This window comes from Borostomias antarcticus (genome assembly GCF_949987555.1).
Source record: "Borostomias antarcticus genome assembly, chromosome: 19".
NCBI classification, from domain to species: domain Eukaryota; kingdom Metazoa; phylum Chordata; class Actinopteri; order Stomiiformes; family Stomiidae; genus Borostomias; species Borostomias antarcticus.
In genome coordinates, this window is record NC_140252.1 from 13,776,548 (window position 1) to 13,799,849 (window position 23,302).

Genomic DNA, 23,302 nt, shown 5'->3' on the forward strand with positions numbered 1-23,302 from the left:
CGCGTCCAGTCAAGTCCAGCCGGCCGGTTATTTTGTCCGAGAGAGAAGACGGGCCAGAATGGCTAAAGCTGTCCTGAGATGTGTGGAATGCAACGAAGAGGCACTGGAGCTCCACAGAGATTACAGTAATGGGATTCTGAAGATAACCATATGCGTGAGTTAACTAGTTACTACCTGGATAAGTTGTCCCAATTGCTCCAACTAGGATGCAGATCTAGCTAGCGTCTAGCTAACCAGCTTTCCATCAGAATAATGAGAATTCTATTATTATTAGTTTTATTACCATTGTAGTTTTTCAACATATTCGGAAATTGCTTTCGGACATGGTGCATAACATGGAGACATCGGACAGGGAGCATGGACGAGACAGGACATTGCAACGAGCAAGTACAAAATGCTCGTGCAAAATAGGACAAGATAAAATAAACATATACAAAATGTAGTTCGGTCAGTGTAGTGCGTGTGCAGAGTGTAATGTGTATGTGAGTGTGTGTGTGTATATAGCGTGTGCGGCGTGATATGTGAGTACGGTGCGTCTGTACAGTACATTAAGTGGTCATGTGCAAGTGTCTCTCATTGATGACGGGGGTCAGGGGGGGACACAAGTCTTGTTGATTAGGCTGGTGGCCGTGGGGAAGAAGCTGTCTCTGTGGCATGCGATCGTGGTCCTGATGGACCGCCTCCTACCTGAGGACAGTGGCCAGTAGCACGAAGAGATTGTGGCTAGGGTGGGAGGGGTCGACCGCAATCTTCCTGGCCCGCTTCAGAGTCCTGGAGTTGTGCAGGGCCAGGAGGGAGGGCAGGCTGCTGATCACCTTCTCAGCAGATTGGATGACACTGCAGTTTGGCCCTGTCTTTGGCTGTAACGGCGGAGTAGCAGAAAGTGAAGTTGAGGATGGACTCGATAATGGAGGTGTAGAAGAGTAACTTAGGTGTTAGGAGAGAAGCTATCTGGAGAATAACTGGTGTTGTGTACTGGTGTCATCTTAGGGTTGAAAGAACAGTCACACATGCTTGCCTCACACACACACACACACACACACACACACACACACACACACACACACACACAGTAGATTTTACTCTTTCTCTCTCTCTCTTGGTCTCTATTCTCCCTGTCAAAGGTGCAGTGTGTGGTTTGTGATTTCCTGTTAGACTTAGGGACATTTTTGAAAGATTTTGAAAAATGCAACCGACAAAGTCCCGGTCCCTCCCTTCCGACAAAACTCGCATACTGCACCTCACTCTCACTCTCTTACTCACACACACACACACACACACACACGCGCGCGCACACACACACACTACAACGCTTGTGTCTGCCTGCCTTTCAGGAGTCCTGCCAGAAGCCTGTGGACAAGTACATTGAATATGACCCCGTCATAATCCTGATAGATGCCATTCTGTGCAAAACCCAGGCGTTCCGGCACATTCTGTTCAACACAACACTGAACGTAAGCGTACGCCTTTTGAAGGTTGCTTCCTCAGAGTGCTGCAGGCAAATGTTAACAGAGACAAATTAGAACGCCTTATTGTGTGTGTGTGTGTGTGTGTGTGTTCTCCTCTCCCCAGATCCATTGGAAGCTGTGTGTGTTCTGTCTCCTGTGTGAGGCCTACCTGAGGTGGTCTCAGCTGCATGGTTCTGAGCAGGGCAACAGCGACCCCGCTGACATCATCAGATACACCAGGGAGTGGGACTTCTACGGCATGTTTGGTCTGGCAGCTCTGGGTAAACGAACAGCAGGGTCACACACTTGTGGCAGAAAGACTACCGGGGGGTTGGCTTCCTTTCAGGCTCAGTTCAGTCAAATTAATAGTTTCAGGCAAGGGTTGTTGTTGGCCTAATTGATATAGAAAAATGTAATGGCATAACATACAATGTGCACAATGAGGCTTCTGGCAGGATTCTTGCAATTTGGCTTTAGCACTAGATGATGCTCTTAGTCACTTGTTTAGAGGGGAGATGCACTCGTAAGTTCTGGCGAGTAGTAGTACACTGACTACCTGTGTTGAAATGCAATTATTGCAAGTCGTTTTGGATAAGTGTGTCTCCTAAATGACTATAATGTAATGCAATGTAGTGTGGCTTCCAGGCTACACAAATTCTACAAGCAGCATCGTCGGTCGATGAGCTCTAACCTCTGGTCCCGTTCCCGTGTCCGCAGAGCTGTCGTCGTTCTGCGCAGGGGTGCTGGCCTCGCTGTGGTTGGCCGGGAGGCTGCGAGGCCGCCGCGCCCCGGAGGCGGCCGCCCTGCTCCGGGCCGTGCTGCTGTCGTGCTACGGCAAGGTGCTGCTCATCCCCGCCGTCATCTGGGAGCACGACTACTCGCCGCTCTGCTTCGGGCTCATCAAGCTGTTCGTGCTCACGTCCAACTCGCAGGCCGTCCGAGGTGCGGCTTCGCCTCTTTTAACTGCCCCGCTGCGTGTCCGCCTGCCTACCTACCTGGCTGGCTGGATGCCGGCCTGCATGTCTGTCTGTCTGTTTGTGTGTGTGTGTGTGTGTGTGTGTGTGTGCGTCTGCTTGTCTGTCTGAATAACTGACCAGCTGGCTGGCTGACTGTGTATCACTGTTGAATTATGCAGCGTCAGTCCCAGTCGTATTCTACCATCAACCGCTGTGAAAGTGAACCTCAGCGTTTCAGCTTCTGGGGTGATTGTACGTACACCAGCAGGTGGCAGCTCTCACTATCCTTCTGGAAGTGCAAATCGGATCAACGAGTGCCAAATTTCAGCAGAATATAGTGGAAAACCACGGGAATATGGCGCACTCTAATGTCCATCATTTTTATTGTTGGCTATTAGCTAACACAGTTTAGCCATCGTTTTGTTTATCCTATGCTTTATCGCCTGGGCAAGTCACCATGAATACAATGTTAGTGGAATTGCGATTAAATTATTATGTCTGTGAAACATCCAAGTTGAGTTATCCAGCTTTTTGAAGTGCCCCATGTATGCCCCCCACGGAAAAAAAACTGATGTTGGTTTGCTGAGTTTAATATCTCTCCCCTCCCTTTTCTGTCTTTTCCCCACTTCCTCCTCTCACTCCCGTCTCACCCCCCCTCCCCGTCTCTCCTCTCCCTCCCCCTCTCCTTCGCTCTCTCCTCTCCCCCTCTGTCGCTTCTTTCCATCCCCCTCTCCACTCCCTCCCCCTGTCCTCTTGTCTCTCCTCTCCTCTGCTGTCTCTCCTCTCCTCCTCTGTCTCCCCCCCTCTTCTTAATTTCTCTAGTGTTTCTGAACTGCAGGAGAAGGCTGTCCCTCCTGGCGGTGTGCGTCGGCCTGCTGTGCGAGACCGCCATGACCCAGGCCTTCCAGAAGCTTCCCTGGAGCGTCCAGGACATCCCGACCTTCCACTGACTCCTCACCTGTCACCTCTGACCTGACTCAGCCCCGCCCTAAGTTGAGCCGACGAGGCCCTCTGATTGGCTGGTTACATTGCTTACACCCAGTCTCCTCAGAGTAGACTGTGTTGTGGTTGGGCATAGGCTTTGATCAAGGGCACACTAGGTCGGCATCCGCCACACTCAGGGTCCCGTCTTCCTGGAGCAAAGTGTACCGTAATTCTCAGAATATGTATTACATTGTTATTACATTGTTCAGTTAGCAAGCTCCTGTACATATGGGAAACACGTGGCTGTGTTATTCCCAGTGTCATAGAGATGACTATGGTTGTTACTGTGGCGGATTCTTCAAGGACGAAGGACTATTTTACATCCCCTGAGGATCTCTCCAACACCCACCTTTATACACTCACTCTGCTGAAGCCTCCTGCCTGTGTGTGTGTGTGTGTGTGTGTGTGTGTGTGCGCGCACGCGTGCATGCGGCAAAAAAAAAAACAGTCATGGGGAGAGGAGGAGGACCTGACTGACCCAACAACAGCCTCTCAGATTCAGATTTTATTTTGACACATGTATATGGTACAGTGTACAATGTACAGGGACATGTTACTGTACATTGCACACCGTCTCTGTCAAGACCTGAACATTGTGCACACTGTACATTGTCTTGACTGAACGTTGTACACCGTCTCTTTCAAGACCCCTGGCCTGGCTGTTTGGCTTGGAATGAATAAGGCCTGCAGACATTCCTGAGGTGAGGTGGGGCCACCTACTGTAAGGTCAGGAATAAGGGGTGTATTGTCAGGCATGGAGTGGAAACGTTAATGGTTGGCAGGCAGCGGATGCGACGTTCTCTGTAGAAATGTGCACACTGAAGATACAACGCCTTGTGCAAACCTGGCTGCAGTGAGTGTGTTAATTCCATAAATTGTCCTGAACTGATTTTATGACTATACAAAGGGCAATGTTCACCTGGTGATCTCAGCATCTGCGCATGCAGAAGAACAAGAGCTGTATTGTACGCGCACGCCCCCGGACACATGATATTCTGCTAGTAAGTACTCTGACATATTGTAGAGCAGAGCTGATCAGGACACCTGAGTAATGTCACCTCACCGTTGAGAGAACTCTGACATCCTCAGGAATGCTGTTTTTCTGTACTCACCAGGGCCTCAGTGAGAATAAGATATATGTATATATTTTATAACTGTGATTCTTGCCACTGGTCTTAGTAATAAAGTTACTGTTTTTCCAGGTGTTTTTCTGTCCGAATTCCTGCCTAAACTGTTAAAAGCGGAATGCTGGGGCTGGGACCCCACAAGCTGAAGCATGTCCTCTGCGTGTTTCTTGCACTCTGACTTGTTTGGTTTGGTAGAAAGTGTACGCTGACACACACCCCAAGAATTTGCTGAGTAACCAAACAAAAACTTGGTAAAAATCCACAAAGATGAATCACATAATCATATGTTTGCTCCTGTACGTAGTGCCTTGTTATCCTCCTGGCAGGCTCAAGTGGATCATAGTGTCAGCCAGGATGATCCAGGCTGCCTACAACACCTACAATCATTGTTTTAAGCATGTCCATAGTGAAAAAAGTGGACTATTATTGTATGCTTTGTTAGTGCCTGAGTGTATCCCAGAATGTGTGTGTGTGCGTATGTGTGTGTGGTAGGCTAAGGGCTAAGAGTCTCTACAATAGCATTACTCAGACTTCCAAAGCAGTTGATCATGAGTGACTACATAATCAAATTATTGTAACAGGAATCACATCACACACATTACTACTGGAGAACAGCAGCTTTTTTCTAAAGGGGGATAAGCTCTCTACCACCTGTCTATTGTGTTGTATGTGTGTGTGTACTGTGAATACAATACCTCTTTGTATGCTTGTAGCTGTCTGGCTACTGTGAGTTGGCACAGCAGAAAAGTTCAGTTACTGTGTGGCAAGCAGTCCAATCCCTGCGACAGAGTGACGCACACCTTGGATTTGCTCTCATTCCAGATTATGCTAATCTAATATACTGCAATCTCTTAAACAGGTGCTCAGACTACAGCCGGGAGATGCAGGTAGAAGCCATACATTCCAGGGCAATAATGGATATGTTGGTGAATATTTACCATATACACAAACACAGACAATTTGAGTCCATTTCACACACACTGTGCTTTCAGGAGCAACTGTTGTGAATCGAGTCTGAAATTGAGTAACCACAGAGAGCATGCAGATGGAAGGGTAGAGATCTCTGATCATGCTGTGAAAACCAACCGCACCAGAGCGGAGGTTTGCCTTCACGGAGAGTGCGGAGCCATGCTCTGCATTCAGGTCAGGAAATGGGGTTTGTTGGAAATGCAGAGCTAGGGCAACAGTCAGACGAGTGACAAAACGCTCAACTCTGCAATTCAGCTTTCCATTAGGCCAAACAAGCCCAGCCACTCATGAGAACGGCACTGGTGCCGCGCCGAGCTGTGAAGAGAGTCCAGATTGTCAATACAGACATGAATAGACCCACATAGACTGATGAGAGTATCAAGTCATCTTTATTAAATCCATTTGTAGAACTATCACATGGCATAAAAACAATCTTCCAAGAACAGTAGTATGGTCATTCACGGAAAATCAACCGACATGTGAAATGGATTGAAACAAACCCTTCATGTCTTCTCTGAATTATCTGGTCTGAAAGGAACAATCAAAGGTATGTAAATACATTACATCAAAAATGTCCAAACGGATTTCATGGATGATCCAAATGAAGCTGAAACCAACTACCCTCACGTCCCAACCACGATGGCAATTTTTAAAAACGTTTTCCTCTATGGCCAAGTTGAATAATCATCTAGAATATGAACTCATAACAATGTTCTATAATTAAAATTGATTTTGTGTAGAATTTCCTGCAGGCCTCTGAGAACTTCTGTTTCTCTCGGGATCCTGATTCTTATCCAAGCAGGTGATATTGGGGTACACGAACACAGCATTCTCATTGGATTAAATTGTTACCCTGCACACCTGGCTGTCGCCCAATGAATGAGGACCTCACTGGGTTGTGGTGGTTTTCAAACCTGAATGTGCATAATGCTTGACTGGTAATGGGTACTGCTTGCTGGTGAAGAAACCCGTTTTAAGGATTATTTTCGGTGGGGAGTTCGACATTTTTCTGTGCTGGGTTTACAGTATAGATACTGTATGAGATGCAGCATTTGTGTTTGTCATAAGACTGCAAAGACACAGAGCGAAGTGCTGGGGCTTGGACTGACAGACGACGGCAACAGCCAACACGGTCTGAGACCACAAGGCACAAAGGCAGATAGCAATTATCCTGGGGACTTTTTAGTGTTCCAGACAGGGTTAGGACTCATGGGAGTCCTGTAATACTAGCTTTCAACACAGGGACTGGTAGTTGTAGTGTCTTAGCCTGTAGGCCTAGAGAAGCCAGAGGCTCATTTCACAATGACCGAGAAACACCTGGAGGTTTAAAAATAAAAAATAAAAGTCTGTACAGCTCCACACAAGAGACTGTGGACATTTTCTTTTAGTGCTCCATTTTGATTTGGGATTTTTGCAGCATCTGGCTTACAGGCAAATTCCATTGTCAAACTGCATTAACAACAGTCAAAAGAATAGACTTTGCTACCCAGACTCGTCTCAGCCAGAGGGTCTAACCCCCTGCATGGTTAAACATTCTTCTATAGATATATCACATCATACATGTGTAGGTAGGTGGCCAACATCTAGGCCAATAGTTGATTAAAAAAAGCTGGCTTACAACTAGAGCCATTAATCTAGAGACAGCTGCATTGTTGTGTCAATGAATTCCTATAATATGTTTGCGGCAAGAAGTGTGCGTCAGTTATACTCTTTGGTTTGCATACCACAAATACGCAAAATGTGGAACAGCTTTTTTACACACAAAATGTTAGGATATACATACACACATACATACACAAGCAAAACGTAACCTCATGAATGCGCTTTCTAAATGGTGATGGAGTTGACTGTATAGACACCGACAGTGAGTGCATAGACTCTGGATAAGAAGACTATATGGAAAACATAGACAAACATACAAATAAATATTACAGATCCTTTATGGAGGAATAACATACATATACAGATCAAATGATAAAGGGTACCCTGTATTGAGTTGTTAAATGGTTACAAGGGTTATAAGACAACTCTTCCCGGGTGTCTGTGAATCTTTCGGGCTGGTTTCTCAGACCCAGATCAAACTATTGAATTTAAACAGCTTGCTGGATTGCAGGGTCCTTGAAAGGCTAGGGCTGTTGTTTCTCAACAGGTAACGGGGTCCTGAATGAACTACAGTGCAAACCAATGTTATCAGTGGTAGAACAACGGGCTCAGTCAGTGTCTGAGATCCCATAACAAGACATGGAGAAGCACCGAGTTACTGGAGGAACAGAGGCTGTGTTCGGAATCGCTCCCTATTCACTATATAGTGCCCTATATGGGGCGTCAGCCATTTTGTTTGTAGTGTCCGAAATCTCCACAGAATTTTCGTTCCCTATATAGTCCACTATTTATTACCCACAATTCACCTTGATTTCCAGGGAACAGCGCATGTACCCTACATTTTCTCCGTTGTCTAGGTAGTTCACTACATGGTGAACCCCATATAGGGAATAGGGAGTGAGGGAAGGGAGCGATTCCGAACACAGCTAGAGTCTGGCGTCAGGCCGACTTCGCGCCTCTCTCCAAGAAAGCACTACGTCTCCTGGCATCCAAAGTGTTTTCCAGCAGTTGCAAATCACAATTTCGCACGTCGTCCCTGTCTCCGGCTTAAGGCAACGGCGTAGAAACCACTTCTGAACCGCAGATTGGCCGCAGTCACCGTCGCCTCCTGCCATCTCTGTTGCTGGGAAAAGAATAGGAGTACCATCCATATGTACGTCCCACCATCCTCTTAGCCCAGGTGGTGTCTGTCTCCGGGGTTTCAACCCTGTAAACACTGCTATGGAACAGGGCGGGTAGCCTCTCGCGCCCAAGCCACAGAGAAACTCCAAATGTCCGTAAAAGTAAATAGGAACAAAAAAAACTTTATTAGTTTTATATAATATAATAAATAACCAACCTTTGTTTATATCCTATATGAAAAGGTCTGCCAAGAAAAGGGGATTATATAAGCCAGCATTAACTCAGGGGATAGGGGCGGAGCTCTTTATAAAAAGCGTATTGCCCCAATATGCATCAGGGGGTAGAGCTGGCAAGGTCCGTAGCCCCGCCCCAGCTCAACTATTGGGTCTCTCGGGTCAGGTGATAAGTAGCCATGGGGAGGCGCAGCCGGGTGAGAAAGAGAGGACCGCATCCCGACCGACGAGAAGATGGGCAGAATCGCAAAAGTCTATTTGTGTCTTCTCTCGCCATGTCCCCTTCGCTGCACACGTCGGCGGAGATGGGTGTGGGGAGGAGGAGGCGTGATAAGACCGGCCTTCTCCCTCCGCACCACGTCAATGCACCACGAGGGGGGGGGGGGGGGGGGGGGGGTCTGGAGAGAAAACACAGGAAGATGGTGGCCCACAGAGCCCCAACCAGGGACCCCTCCTTCCTCTCTCCCTCCTTCCCTCTCTCTCCATCTCTCTCTCAGATTGTCACATGGAAGGAATCCTGCAGCCAGCTGTCCTTGCCGGTCCCGTTCTTGGGGCCCGGGCCCTCCCCGGGCGGAAGCGGTTCCGTGGGCGTGGTGCCGGACGTCTCCTGGTAGTACTCGTCCTCCTCGTCGAAGTAGCCGTTCTCCAGGCCGCCGGCGCCAGCGCTCAGGTCCTGGCAGCTTCCCTTGTACTCCTGGATGGACTCGTGCAGCGACCACAGCTGGCACAGCAACGACATGTCCTGCTGGCGCAGACCCACCTGGGAACAGACAATGACAACAACAGTTAAGACTACACCTCAGAAACAGTGAGCAAAAAGTTGGTCTAACACAGATGCTGACCACAGGATGAGCCAAGAATCAGTCAGTCAAACGAACAGCAGTATGGGATACGTGCCAAGGAACCAGAGGTTAAGACAGACTGCGTTATATGCTGAATGTGTTCAAAGCTTTGAGCCAAAATAAGTAGGGCCTATGACATTTCCTGACACTATTGTGTGACAATAAATTAGCGGATAACACTTTGTTTACAATGGTAAATACCGGTAGGATATCTTGCAAAAATGAGACAAAGCAGTGGGCGGAGAGCTGTGGGGATAAATAACAGGATCTGACACAACCCTCCATGACTGATTTACACCAAGCCTGGTCCATTTCTGAACAACGTTTCAGTTCTCATCATGAAAGTGTCATCGGTCAAGTGACATCTGGCAATTGCTATTTCAGCCCAACTGTAAACGAGTAAATAATTGGATTGCTTCAGACAGAAATCTGAAGGTTGGGAAGATCAAAGCATGATTCAGCCGTAACAGCTGTTGCTCGCCTAGCTCATCGATTTGCACCCGATCAAACCACACAAATATCCCGAGCCTGTTTTCAATAACGGGCTGATGTGATCCTCCCGATCTTATTTACCATCTCTTTCCGGAGGAGAGCCAAAGCCGCGTCGAGGTTGGCCGGTTTGTTTGCCAGCAAATTATCGGTGTTGTTTCGCCCTCGGCTCAGGTCGTCTTGGATCATGGTCTTCTTCGCGTACATCCTCTCCATGTCTCGCCAAGACCCGCCGCTCGAGTTCAGCAAGCCGCTGAGGCTCTTCGGCAGTGGGGGGAGCCCCTCGATACAGGCCAGTGTTCCGCCCGCTGTGCCGTTCGAAGATTTACCGTTCATCGTGCGCTGCCTTTGAAACTAATCCAAAACTGGTATGTTCCGAACGTAAATACCTAAGTTTAAGCCGATGTATATCAATTCATTCGGTAAAGAAAAGGCGTCTTTTCCGACGAGCACCATGCAACAGTCGGAATTCTCCACCGAAGCGCAGTTGGCTAATCCTCCGGGCTCTGGCGGACTTCCTGTCTCAGCTCCAGCCCGACTGGGCGTCTCCCGCGGCGACGGACAGAGGTGGCTGAATATTCATAACTTTTCTTTCATAGGCCTATTTGTTAGCAAGATAACTCTAATTTCTATGCATTCAATGGGTCGATGAGTCCAAATGACGTCTTATGTAAATTCAAATAACCTATATTGAATACGGATGCGTAACGGATGCGTAGACTTTAGGCTATTATTGAGCAAACACAGACCGGACTGAATGGGTTGTGATTTAGATTTTAAGGATGGACGAAGCCTCTCCACTTCAGAAGCAAAGTTAACAGAGCATAACACAATCATGCAAAGCACAGCTCAACAATAGAGAGAGAGAGAGAGAGAGAGACAAAGGTGTCGGTCTGTCTGAGGGACAGATGGTGTGCCTGTCTCTCCAACAACAACAGACCAGGAGACAAAGAAACAAAGAGTCCCCCTCCACACAGGCACACGTTAGCCACAGACTGGCAGATGCCGGCGAACAAACCATGAAGTTACACTGGCTGCTTAAAATACCCAGACATTTACAGCCCATTTAGGCCACTCACACCACTAGAAATATCAGCCATTATATTAATTGGCATGGGTAGTGAGTGAGCGTCAGTTTAAGATGTGATTGAGGTCTGATGATTTGCTCCTGGGGGTCCCATATAGAGGAGGGTCGAGGACATTGAGGATCCCTAGCAGCCTTCCTAATCAACATGAGTGCTGTTGTGGCCCTCTAACACAGAGCACTCAAGGGATTATGCTGTACCCCCCGGGAGCAGCATCTAAATACAGACCAGCGATAGCAGACAGCTCTCTCACACTGCTCACTTGTTTGACCCCCTCCCCGAAATGCATAATATGCTACTCATTAGTGGCTTATGATTTAAAACCACAATCTGGAGGACATATACTGTAATAATAGCCTCTAGCACAGTCACATGTTAATAGGTCTTAATGAGCGCTTGTCTGGAAACAAAAGTGCTAGAAACATAATCTAGAGCAACATTATGCGTGTGCTACTTTCAGGATGTACCGCGCATCGGCTGCATAAAAGCACAAAGAAAACACCCACAAGCAAAGACAGATGGGACTGTACAGAAACTGAGTTCATCTGTTACAGTATCTTGCCTTTCTTTCTGTCAATGTTGGATTGCTCACCGGACCCTGGCCTATTCAGGCACTACACTCCTTGATAAATCAGAAGCAGCGTCTGTTCTGTAGAGTGCTCTCTCTTGAGCTCTGAGCCCCTGGGGAGATGGAGAATCTATTCAGAAGCATTTGAGCATGCAGAGGTATTGAGGTATATGTGTTTGAGCATGATTGGATCTTTCCAGGCAATTGAATGAGTATTGTGAGATGATAAAACCGTTCTTCAGACTGCTTCTGACAATCTGACTTTGAAGGGGTCTGTATGAACATGAACAAATACAGCCTAGCAAAAACAGCGGAAGAATTTATTACAACCGAACGAGTAGCAATAAAACAGAAATAATTAACATGCTAAAACAGACATAAGAAATAATTAACATTAACTTATTGAGATAGAAAACAAACACATGGTCATGTGAACACATGGTCATTCTTATCAGCAGCTCTAACATGTGAACATTTACAAAAAGTAACAAACAAGCACCTTAAAAAGATTTAAAAACTTGTTAAAATCAGTTAAAATCTATGAGGCTTTAGTGCTAGCTATCCCCTGAACAGGGCTTCAGAACATAATTGATGACTGTGGACGACCAACACCCTTGTCACAGCTGACCCTGCGGAATGCGCTATGAATTTTAGAACCCAGAGAATTGGACAGCAAGCAGGTGTGAAATTCAATACTGCCAGATCAGCATTGTAGCCATTCACCCTCCAAAGTCCAGAACACAGCAAGTCTATAAACAGCAGCACTGTCTCCCTGAGCCATCAGTCACAGAGGCAGCAGAAAGATCAGTCTATAGACTGAGGAAGGAGAGGTCTGGTGATAAGGCACGTGATCGACTTGTAAGATAACATTATTATCTGAGGTAGAATTTCACAGCTCGTTTCCATTATTGTACTCAAGGAATATCAGTAATGTATATACTAAGGCACAGTTTGTACGTTTGAAATTAGTGACTTGATGTATTGGGGAATTGTTTCGTGCCTCCATTGCCTCTCACTGCAAACAGAACTGAGAGCCCACAAAGCAATGTATCAAACCAAATCAAACCAAACCAATCCCTACATTGGGGTAGAGTGACCTAATAAAACCTATGTGAGTTACAAAGATCAGCCCTACAGTATGTGAGTGACAAAGACACAGCAACAAAACGTTGGAACCGTCAAAATCAAAGTGACAAACTGCCACTTGAATGCTTTGGTCTGCTTCGAAGTCCTTCAGCTTGAATACATCACCTGCTGTGCTTCCTCCCATCACCCGGACAGACAGGAGTCTAGATGCTCATTGATCATCGCCTCCTGCAACTTGGCTTGGCACACTGGGCAGCTGACCATCAGGCCAGCAGAGGCTCCAGCGCTGGGCTGGGCTGCAGGCGAGGAGGAGGAGGCCGGAGCTGCAGCGGGGGCGGCTCGGTCCTCTCTGGAGGAGGTGGAGGACGTGGCGGATGCCTCTTGTAGGGTCCTCTGGAAGAAGTCGAAGATGTGGGCGGAGGTCCTGTTCTCCCAGGGCCTCTTCCTGGAACTGCTGAGCCCCGGTTGGCTGGCAGGGTCCCCGGAGGGGTGGGGAAGATGGGGCTTGGCTGAGCTGGGTTTGGACCCGATACCTGAGAGAGCACCGGGGTTGCTCAGGGGCTTGGACTGCGAGGAAGAGGCGGCTGTGACACCTGTTGTGTTATTGGCACTGGTAGTACTGGTAGTATTCCTGGGCTGTCTAAAGGAGTTCGAACTACCCGCGCTCAATGATGTAGTGCCACTTTTTGTCTCGGCGGGTGGCTTTGAGACGGTAGAGGAACTAGCTGTACTCTGAGACGTTTTCAGGCCTCTGGCGTTGAAGAGGTCATACACAGAGTTTTGTTTGGTCTTAAAAATGTCTGTTGGCTTGGTCGACTGAGAGTTCTGTTTGGGGATCCGAACGGGTGAGCCGTTAATGTTGGTAAAGACGCTGGTGTTGCTGACTGACTTCTTCGTGGGGGCTCTTGGACCTGGTGGGATGACATGGGCTCCCCCTGTTGTTGGGCGTGTGGTACTGCTGCTACTGCCCTTGACAAGGCTGCTCCCACCTGGCCATCCAGGGGAACTGACTGTTTTAGTAGTCTGACCAAGGGGGGACAGCACGGGCTTGGGTGGGGAGACAGGAAAAACAGGAGGGGGCATGTGGCTATGATCGGGGGGTCGGATCGGGGGGCCGGACGATGACGAGGATGAAGACTGCGAGCTTCCTCCGAGCAGGAATCCTTTGCCACTGAAGGGGATGATATTCCTGATGTCCTGCGAACCAGAACCTGAGGGCGATAAGACAGAATTCAAACTGAGATGACGTTCGTTCGGTGAACCGCACTTTAACTTCAAACGCTTCTCGTACTATAAATCTGACCTGTGGTTGTGCCGGGGGTCCCGGCCTTGGCCGCGGGCTTCTTGGCTGCGTTCATCTTGTCCTTACCACCGTCTCTTTGGGCCTTTCCCTTCTTCCTGTATCCCTCTGGCTCCTTCACCTTGGTGTACGTTCCCCCGCAGGTGCTCTGGTGGTGCCCCCACCAGTTGTCCACGGCCGCGGGGGCCCGGTTAGTGGCCCGCTTCACGTAGCCGAAGTACGGCTTCCGGCTCTGGCAGGGTCCGTTGCAGCGCCACCAGTGCTGGCGGTACAGGTCTACCTCGTCGTGGAAGGTATGGTATACCTGAGGAGACATGGCAACAGATAATGTCAGTCAGCGATAGCTCTACTTGTCACTTGCCCATGCGACCCCGCTTGTGCGGCGGGTGAGAATGTCCTCTGTATTGTCAATGCCCGTTTGTCTCGTGTGTTCTGCGAGGTGCAGATTTCCTACTCTGAGTGACATAAAAACTAAACGTGACGGTTGAGTTTGAACCGAGATGGAGCAGAGCCTCGAAACTACCGTGATCTTAGTCCCGGTGGCGTCGTTGATTCTGTGCATGTGCTTGCAGAACTCCGGCCCGTGTCCGTCGCGGTCCCGGTTGTTCTGGGTCACGAAGAGCAATGCGTGGATCATCTCATGGAGAAGGGTCTGGAATAATTCAGGCTCATAATTTAGGCAATGCTTCACCGATTAAGTAAACTATATGTCATGCCTGCAACACCAACCATTAAGCATATCCACATAAACAATGTAAAGTCAAATAAATACCGCCCACCCATGCCATGGAATTGCTAGTGTTTCTGTGACGCAGCTGGCTAAAGTGTTGTTTATGGGAGGTGGTCACATGTGTTTGTAAGTTACAGGACCCAAGATGGCGTCCTCTGACAAGGGGCAAGTGAGGGTGGAAGGAAGCAAGCAATACTGACGAGCGAAGCGATGACACCCATTAAGACCATGTCCAGTAAGTGTCATGATGATAATTTTGTGTCAGAAGCTCAAGGTACTAATAACCCACCTGGACAAGATCCCGTCTGGGTCTGAGCTTCAGAAGGGGCTCACTCAGTCGTATGGAACACAGCCCACCTCGGCCCTCATAGGAGCACACACCTGCACATCTGGGAATGAATACATAAGGGAGAACACAGTTAATAACAGACTTCAGTTCTGACTGTCACACAGCTATATCCCTATTACTTCCAGGTCACGGTCATGGTTGAATTGAAACTGGAACCTATTATATTTTGACCCAGTATGTGGGCCAAGGCAAGTGATGAGCAGCAAGTTAAGCATCTGCAATTAAGATCCACTAACGTTACATATGAACTCACAGAGTCATCCTAGGGCTCCACTTGACCTCCACGCCGCTGAGTTTGCCCCAGAAGAACATGTCGTTGAACTCCAGGAACATGGCTCTAGCATCTGGGCTGGGGTCCAGCGTCTCCCACGACTCGTCCACGATGGACATCGGCCTCTCCGGATGGACAGGCGGATGTGTGTAAGGGATGACAGCGAGGTTGCCATACTCAAGTTTCCGTTTCTTGTTGCTTTGTCCGAAGCCGTCTCCATCATCACTTTGTGTGGTTTGAGACGCCTCGTAATCAAACTGCTCTTGCAGCTGAATGGCTAGCAGATAATCTTCGTCCATGTTCAACTAAAGGCATGTACGGATTCACAACCCACGTTAACAGGGCTATTTTGCTGACTGTATGCTAGCTGGTTAACTAGCTAGCTACCTTTTTGTGTGATGTAACGTTGCCGTAACATCCGTGTCCACTTATTGACTGTTAGCTAGCTGCTACCGTTCCTAATGTGATGGTTGATGACCAGAGCCGAGTCAGCTGTTGTCAAAACTCGGTGAAGGTGCTATGTCTTTCGACTCATGTTCAACCATGATAGCCAGCTGAAGTTAGATTCATCTCAAGTGACAGTGTAGTTATCTAGCTAACCTTCATGAGTCAACAGGTAACATGGTAGCGCTATTTTTGAATTATAAGCGCTTAGAATGTAACCGATTACATCCCATCTGAAATGGCCCTTTGAGATCATCTAACTTCCGTATTTTTACGTATTTCCGACTCAAACAAGCTATAGGGGCGGGACATAACTTTTAAATGAATTTGATTGGAACATTGGGCGGGTTATAACCGTTTTATATTATACCTAAATTGTGAAAAAGATTTAAACAATGATGTAAACGGGAATAATATGAATATAATTTAAATATACTTCCGGTTACGTAAATTGGTAGCATTCGAAATCAAAATATTGGCACCTCCCAAATCCGCATACAAACTCGTCAGAGATTATGACGAGATTCGGTTAAGGACTATAAAATAGCTGCATTGGAAGTGAAATTAAATATAATATGAACGTCCTCGTGTCCATTAAATAAAAGTATGCTCCAATGATAAACGGAAAAAGGACTTCTGAAGGAACAGCGTTTTGCATTGGAACGAAGCCCAGCCTCGCTAATAATGTTGTCCAACTGAAATAATACACGGAATTTTGCTATTCAACATACCAGTACGTTTATCGACATGCTTAAAAATAATAATTATTGTGTCAGATGTAAGTATTTGATTATCAACTTATCTTTTTAATAACCATCACACTATATATTGTATAGTCTTACACATGACTCGATTTTTTGGATATGTCGTTTTTGGCCATCTATTTTTTTTCTCAGGTCCCGTGACGTTTCAAGGGAGTAGACCAGAGCAGCATCCTGTTGTTTTGCTAGCTGTGTTTCATCTTCGTTTTATCTGTTATTGTCGGTCTGAAACATTTTTCTGTTTAAAAAAGACAACTTAGAGACGTGAAAGATGACTGACACGGCTACCAGGCTGCGCAAGCAGCTTGAATCAGCCAATTTCGACCCTCAAAACTACGTCAAACAACTCTCACAACAGTCCGATGGCGACCGAGATTTGCAAGAGCACCGTCAGAAAATACAAACCCTGGCCGACGAGACGGCTCAGAACCTAAAGAAAAACGTCTACAAGAATTACAGGCAGTTCATTGAGACCGCCAAAGAGATATCGTACTTGGAGAGTGAGATGTACCAGCTGAGCCACATTCTGACTGAGCAGAAGAGCATCATGGAGAGCGTTACCCAGGCCCTGCTCTCCACCGATAAGGACGAGACGTCCAAGGAGATGCTGGCCGCCTTCCCCAAAGAGACGGAAGAAGTGAAACAGAGGACACTCACCACACTGCTGGAGAGAGTCGAGGGGTGCAAAAACATCATGGACACCCCCGGGAGATACCTGGTGTACAACGGGGACCTGGTCGAGTATGACGTGGACAACATGTCCCAGATCCAGAAGGTGCACGCGTTCCTGATGAACGACTGCCTCCTCATTGCCACCTGGCTGGCAACCCGCCGCGGCACGGAGAAGTATAAATACAACGCCCTCTATGACCTGGAGAGCTTTGCCATAGTCAACGTGAAAGACAATCCGCCGATGAAAGACATGTTCAAGATCCTGATGGCCGACAGCCGCATCTTCCAGGCGGAGAACAGCAAGGTGAAGAAAGAGTGGCTGGAGATCCTGGACGAGACCAAGAAGAACAAGGTGACCAAGGACCGACACAAGAAAGAGGAGGAGGTCCCCCACTCGCCGGTGAGGGTGGAGGCGGCCTCCGTCTCCACCAACCCGTTTGACGAGGACGAGCCCGAGGACTCCGAGGAGGGCGTGGACCTGGGCCTGGAGTGGATCCAGGAGCTGCCCGAGGACCTGGACGTGTGCATCGCCCAGCGGGACTTCGAGGGCGCCGTGGACCTCTTGGACAAGCTCAACGAGCACCTGAAGGACCAGCCCGTCAGCCCGAGGGTCAAGGAGCTGAGGGCGAAGGTGGAAGAGCGCGTCCGCCAGCTGACCGAGGTCCTGGTGTTCGAGCTGTCGCCGGGCCGCTCGCTCCGGGGCGGGCCCCGGGCCACGCGGCGGGCCGTGTCCCAGCTGATCCGGCTGGGCCAGTCCACCAAGGCCTGCGAGCTGTTCCTGAAGAACCGGGCGGTGGCGGTGCAGACGGCCATCCGGCAGCTGCGCATCGAGGGCGCCACGCTGCTCTACATCCACAAGCTGTGCAACATCTTCTTCACCAGCCTGCTGGAGACCGCCAGGGAGTTCGAGACGGACTTCGCCGGCAACACGGGCTGCTACTCGGCCTTCGTGGTGTGGTCGCGCTCCGCCATGAGGATGTTCGTGGACGCCTTCAGCAAGCAGGTGTTCGACAGCAAGGAGAGCCTGACCACGGCGGCCGAGTGCGTGAAGGTGGCGAAGGAGCACTGCCGGCAGCTGAGCGAGATGGGCCTGGACCTGACGTTCACGCTGCAGGCTCTGCTGGTGAAGGACGTGAAGAGCGCGCTGCGCAGCTACAAGGAGATCATCATCGAGGCCACCAAGCACCGCAACTCTGAGGAGATGTGGCGGAAGATGAACCTCATGACCCCAGAGGCCCTGACCAAGCTCAAGGTAGAGAAGAGTGTGTTTGTGTGTGTCTCAATCAATCAATCAAATTTTATTTATATAGCACATTTCATACATAAATGCAACATGCGCTTCACAACAACATAAAAATGTAATAAATGAGACAGATAGTAAAAAGTCACAAGACATAAGACATAAAATACGTAAATAAAATAGTGAGCATAATAAAAGATTATAAAAGAGATTAACACATTAAGAGCATTCGAAAGGAAAACTAAAAAGGTGTAAACACTTTTTAAAAAACCTCCACAGTTTCACCCCCCCCTCAAACTCTCTGCTAGGCTATTTCAGAGGCTGTAGGGGGCATAAAATCTAAAAGTGTACTGTATGTGTGCTCATCAGACTTCTAATTTTCCTATAATGCCACATAACAACGCTATAATAACTCACCTTTCCCTCCCTTCCTCCCTCAGGAGGAGATGCGCGGTTGCGGCATCAGCAGCTTCGACCAGTACACGGGGGACGACTGCTGGGTGAACCTGAGCTACACCATCGTGGCCTTCACGAAGCAGATGATGGGCTTCCTGGAGGAGGGTCTGAAGCTCTACTTCCCCGAGCTGCACATGGTGCTGCTGGAGAGCCTGCGGGAGATCATCCTGGTGGCAGTGCAGCACGTGGACTACAGCCTGCGCTGCGAGCAGGAGCCCGAGAAGAAGAGCTTCATCCTGCAGAACGCCTCCTTCCTGCACGAGACGGTGCTGGTGGTGGTGGAGAAGAGGTTCGAGGAGGGCGTGGGGAAGCCCGCCAAGCAGCTGCAGGACCTGAGGAAGAGCATGAGGCCCGTGCGGGTCAACCCCGACAGCACCATGTCTGCGGTGTAGCAGACCGGAGGGGGGGAGGGGCTGCTGTTGTATGGACCGCAGAAATTGTTGCGGAAAATGTGCGCGCGCCCCTTTTGTTAACGACACTTTATGGATGTAAATTGATGACGCCATTGTATGAAATGGGTCAAAGTCTGATTCTGAATATCATCTAGTACTTTTCCTAAGCTGATAATAAGTGTAGTGGTCTATTGGAAAATGTTTGACTGATTTATAAAGTTACGTGATCTAATGCACTGATGAATGCATATGTAATAAATGTACTGTACAATGCTACATCTCACAAAGTTGATCATTTCAGTGTTCTTTGGTGTTACGTAACAAATCTACATGAACCTGTGAAATAGCCAGACCTGGGTTAATTACAGATACTAATCTGTATTTTAAAATAATAATTGCCTTGTATTTGGGTATTTATTACAATAACCAGCCTGGAGACAGCTGCTTGCATTTGAGTAAATTCTTATGAAAATCAACAACTATATTCAAATACTATGAAATACATTTAAAATATGCTCAAATAATCAGCATCTGATATTTTTATGTGCTTGTTATGTCCCTCTGATAACTAATTTAATGAGACACATTATCCAATAGCTGATTAGACCTGGATGAATAAGAACTTTAAAATCAATGCTTACATTTATTTCCTGTCTAAGCATGTAGTAGGTTTATAAGTAGAATCATGATGGCTGGTCAAACCTGCCCCTAAGGACTTAATAGAGAATAGAGATATGTGGTATATTAATGTGAGATATGGTGTGATATATTAATAGGAATAGAGATATGTGGAATAGGTGTAAATTGTGGCGCGGTCTCATATTGACTGTTTTGAATTTGTTTGGCCTTTACTGCAGCCTATTCAATACACTGCAATCACAAGTGCAAGGTCACAGGATTAGATTTTTTTCACTACATGACAAAGTACATGCGTTGGGCTACTGGTGGAAGTGGAGTTCCATTCTTCAGTTCACTTTTAATAATAATAAAAATAAAACTTTATTTGTATAGAACTTTCATACAAAAATGCAGCTCAAAGTGCTTTACAACAAACATTGCATGCATAGAGTGCTTCACATAAAAATAGACACAAAATGAACACAATGTCAGGGGAAATAAGATGGGAGATAAAACCCAATTCCTTGAGGGATGATCCAGTCAGGGGAGAAGACAGGGACAACAGCACAGAAGGAAAAGCAACTCACATAAGGAGGACAATTTCGTGTGAAACTGAAAAGTGATGGATTTTGAACTTAGATAAAGAGGATCTAGGGTGCAGTATTGGAATCCATCATCTTCTTGGGACAATCTCTTCCCTATCTGAAAAGTGAACAGCATCAGGAGAAGGCCAGCTGTAGTATAGTTTGCACATTAAATGGACATTGTATGGTTATTGCTTTACTCCTGTTGGTTTCAGTCAAAACATGCGCACATTTCTACCCTTGCATGATGATGTATTCAACAGCTCTGTCCTCACCACTGAATATCCTGTGGGGGAGTGCCAGTCAGCAATATGAAAAAAAAAAACCTTTCTTAATTGTTATCAGTTACTGCTCTAACTAATCTTATACTACACTATGTGTAAAGACTATGTATCCTTGTTCAGATATCCCCACAGGCTTACTATCTATTGGCTAGTGTGAGCTGTGTCTGCTAGTCTCTGGAGCGGCCGGCTGGGCCTAGCTGTCTCAGAGCAAGCTCCAGGGTGTAACCATGGGAGGGTTCCAGCAGGTTCCACTCCCCTCTGCGCTGTGCTCTGGTTCTGCCCCCAGGTCTGAGCTGACAGGACAGAGACAGTGCCTAGGTCCCACCTTGTTGTTTACAACGACATAGTCCTATGAAATGTATCTCTGCTAGTCCCAGGAGGGCTGACTGGATAGTCTGAGCTGTCTATGTCAGATCATATGGAAATACAGAAAAATATGTAATTTATAATAGTTGTGATTGTTAAAAAAAAAATACTGGTATGATGTAGTCAGAGATTATTTATATGATATGATACGCGTTCCATGTCAAGCATTTTTAGATTGATGGTATGAGCCTGATTAAAGGTGCAATAGTCTATAGTTTGATGTAGATGGAAAAAACGACACCACAGAGCTTTTAAAAAGGTGGAGAATAAAAGTATTGCTTCCCCCCAAAAAAGAAATATTGAGTCTGAATTTATTAAAAGATGTCGCAATTCAGTTTTTAATTATTTTAATCCGCTGTGAGCTATCATACACCAATCCACACGCATGCACGCACGTACGCATAATTCAATATGTAGGCTAATTAAGTTGCTTGTTATGTTATGTGAAGTGCCTATGACTCAATTATCCACTAAACGGAAGTGAATCTTTCAGTGCAGTGGAATCTGTGTGATGGGTTTGCTACCGTGTCCATTCCACTGTTTGCTAGCCCGGCCCCACGGGCCTATCAGGCAACAAAGGGCTTCTCAAATTGATTTCTTTTGGAGAGGATGGGGGTCGTGTGTGTCTGTGTTTGTGGGGGTGCAGTCCCTCAATGGGATTTGTAGTTTTATGATAATGAAAAAGACGAGTGTGTGAAAATCTCTCAGGATGGTGAGTTCGACGAAAGCATACTGGCGGACTACAATCCCAACAATTCCTAGCTATTGCGCATGCGTAGAGGCAGGCTGGGGAGCTGTCCACGGCAGACGGTGCTGCTCCGTTATCAGTGATCGCTGCTCCTGCGTCCCGAGCGAGCGTAGCCCACTGTAAACAGGAAAAACAGACACGATGGACGAAGAATTAAAATGTCCAGTTTGTGGTTCTCTCTTCAAGGATCCGATTCTTCTGCCTTGCTCGCACAATGTGTGCTTGGCGTGCGCCCGAAATATCATCGTGCAGACGCCGGAGGGGGAGACTCCCCCGCATAGCCGAGCCTCCGGGAACTCCGACTACGATTATCTGGATATGGACAAAATGAGCATGTACAGCGAAACGGACAGCGGGTATGGGTCCTACACGCCGTGCCTCAAGTCTCCGAACGGGGTGAGGGTGTTTCCACCGGCGCTGGTGCACCGTCACTGCTCCATCACCTGTCCACTCTGCCACCGGAGCGTCTCGCTGGACGAGCGTGGGTTGCGGGGCTTCCCGCGGAACCGGCTGCTGGAATCGATCGTGTCCCGGTACCAGCAGAGCCGCGGCGCGGCGGTCAAATGCCAGCTGTGCGACCGCAATCCCATCGACGCCACAGTGATGTGCGAGCAGTGCGACGTCTTCTACTGCACCCCCTGTCAGCAGAGGTGTCACCCCTCCCGCGGACCGCTGGCCAAGCACCGGTTGGTGCCAGCGACGCAGGCGCCCGCGGCCGGGGGTCAGCAGCTGCTGCCCCCCGGCGTCTCTGTGCGCAAACCGGCGACCTGCGCGGACCACGACTCGGAGACCTTCAGCATGTACTGCGTCAGCTGCAAGACGCCCGTGTGTTTGAAGTGTCTGGACGACGGCAAGCACGGAAAACATGATGTCAAACCCCTCAGCGTCATGTGGAAACAGCACAAGGTAAGATGAAGGAGGGGGAGGCTTCTCCTGGGTCACCCTCAGCATCAACATTATATTCTATTCCATTCAAGTGACACACCAATGTAATGACATCCTAAACTGAATTAGTGTTAACTTAATTCGCTGGAGTAAGGCACCAACTAAATGACATTAGTATTCAGAGAGACCCTTTTGCTCATAGAGAAAAAGATTCAAACACGCCTCCGGTCTTGTCTCAGTCACCGAAGTGTTACAGCTAATTGGTCACCCCAGTTCAACAGCCTCAATTTCCAGCCCAGTTTCAGCATGCCTTCAGCCCTAGTCTCTGCCTGCTTCCATCTGTGGGTTTGTGTGATCGGCAAAAAGGTTCTGTATCCAGGAATATCCAAATTGGATATTTGTCATATCCAGAGCATATCAGGAACATATTAGTATGCAGTGTGTTAGGATTCTGTATATTGATGATATTGAGAATATACACATATACAGAGTCCTAACACACTGCATATCCAATTTGGATATTCCTGGATACAGACAATTTTCGCAGTGAACAGGTGAACAGGTCACCGGCACTGTGTGATCTGCCCCCTGGTTCCCTCATCATCAACTTCCTCCACACGAGGAGGCGGAGGACCGCGGAGGAGGGGGAGATGACTCAGACTCAGAGCCGTGTGTTAGCGCTCATCTCTCC

At 47.9% G+C, this 23,302-nt stretch overlaps 5 protein-coding genes across 7 annotated transcripts in view; 3 read left to right on the plus strand and 2 right to left on the minus strand.

The window, feature by feature from the left end:
- Positions 1–23,302, plus strand: part of trim67 (tripartite motif containing 67) — a gene marked incomplete at both ends in the record, with an annotated part of 298,614 nt that overhangs the window by 252,673 nt on the left and 22,639 nt on the right. For 2 of the 3 annotated variants that reach the window (XM_084453494.1, XM_084453495.1), the window contains one exon: positions 21,868–22,632. In XM_084453494.1, coding sequence (XP_084309620.1) covers positions 21,868–22,632 — 765 coding nt within the window. Of the gene's footprint in view, positions 1–21,862; positions 22,633–23,302 lie in introns of those variants that run through there. The other variant, XM_084453496.1, reaches the window with a different exon arrangement.
- arv1 (ARV1 homolog, fatty acid homeostasis modulator) lies at positions 52–3,354 on the plus strand (the record flags this gene model as incomplete). The annotated part of the gene is made up of 5 exons (XM_084453999.1): positions 52–154; positions 1,335–1,454; positions 1,573–1,729; positions 2,166–2,390; positions 3,227–3,354. The coding sequence occupies exons 1-5, from the start codon at positions 59–61 to the stop codon at positions 3,352–3,354; spliced, it is 726 nt and encodes a 241-aa protein (XP_084310125.1). The 5' UTR covers positions 52–58.
- On the minus strand, positions 8,917–10,235 carry fam89a (family with sequence similarity 89 member A). The gene is made up of 2 exons (XM_084453785.1): positions 9,857–10,235; positions 8,917–9,201 (listed from the first exon to the last, which is right to left on the minus strand). The coding sequence occupies exons 1-2, from the start codon at positions 10,106–10,108 to the stop codon at positions 8,935–8,937; spliced, it is 519 nt and encodes a 172-aa protein (XP_084309911.1). The 5' UTR covers positions 10,109–10,235; the 3' UTR covers positions 8,917–8,934.
- Positions 12,667–15,774, minus strand: sprtn (SprT-like N-terminal domain). Its single transcript, XM_084453741.1, has 5 exons — positions 15,144–15,774; positions 14,831–14,930; positions 14,335–14,463; positions 13,815–14,115; positions 12,667–13,722 (listed from the first exon to the last, which is right to left on the minus strand). The coding sequence occupies exons 1-5, from the start codon at positions 15,458–15,460 to the stop codon at positions 12,695–12,697; spliced, it is 1,875 nt and encodes a 624-aa protein (XP_084309867.1). The 5' UTR covers positions 15,461–15,774; the 3' UTR covers positions 12,667–12,694.
- exoc8 (exocyst complex component 8) lies at positions 16,542–19,307 on the plus strand. Its single transcript, XM_084453300.1, has 2 exons — positions 16,542–18,290; positions 18,719–19,307. The coding sequence occupies exons 1-2, from the start codon at positions 16,638–16,640 to the stop codon at positions 19,124–19,126; spliced, it is 2,061 nt and encodes a 686-aa protein (XP_084309426.1). The 5' UTR covers positions 16,542–16,637; the 3' UTR covers positions 19,127–19,307.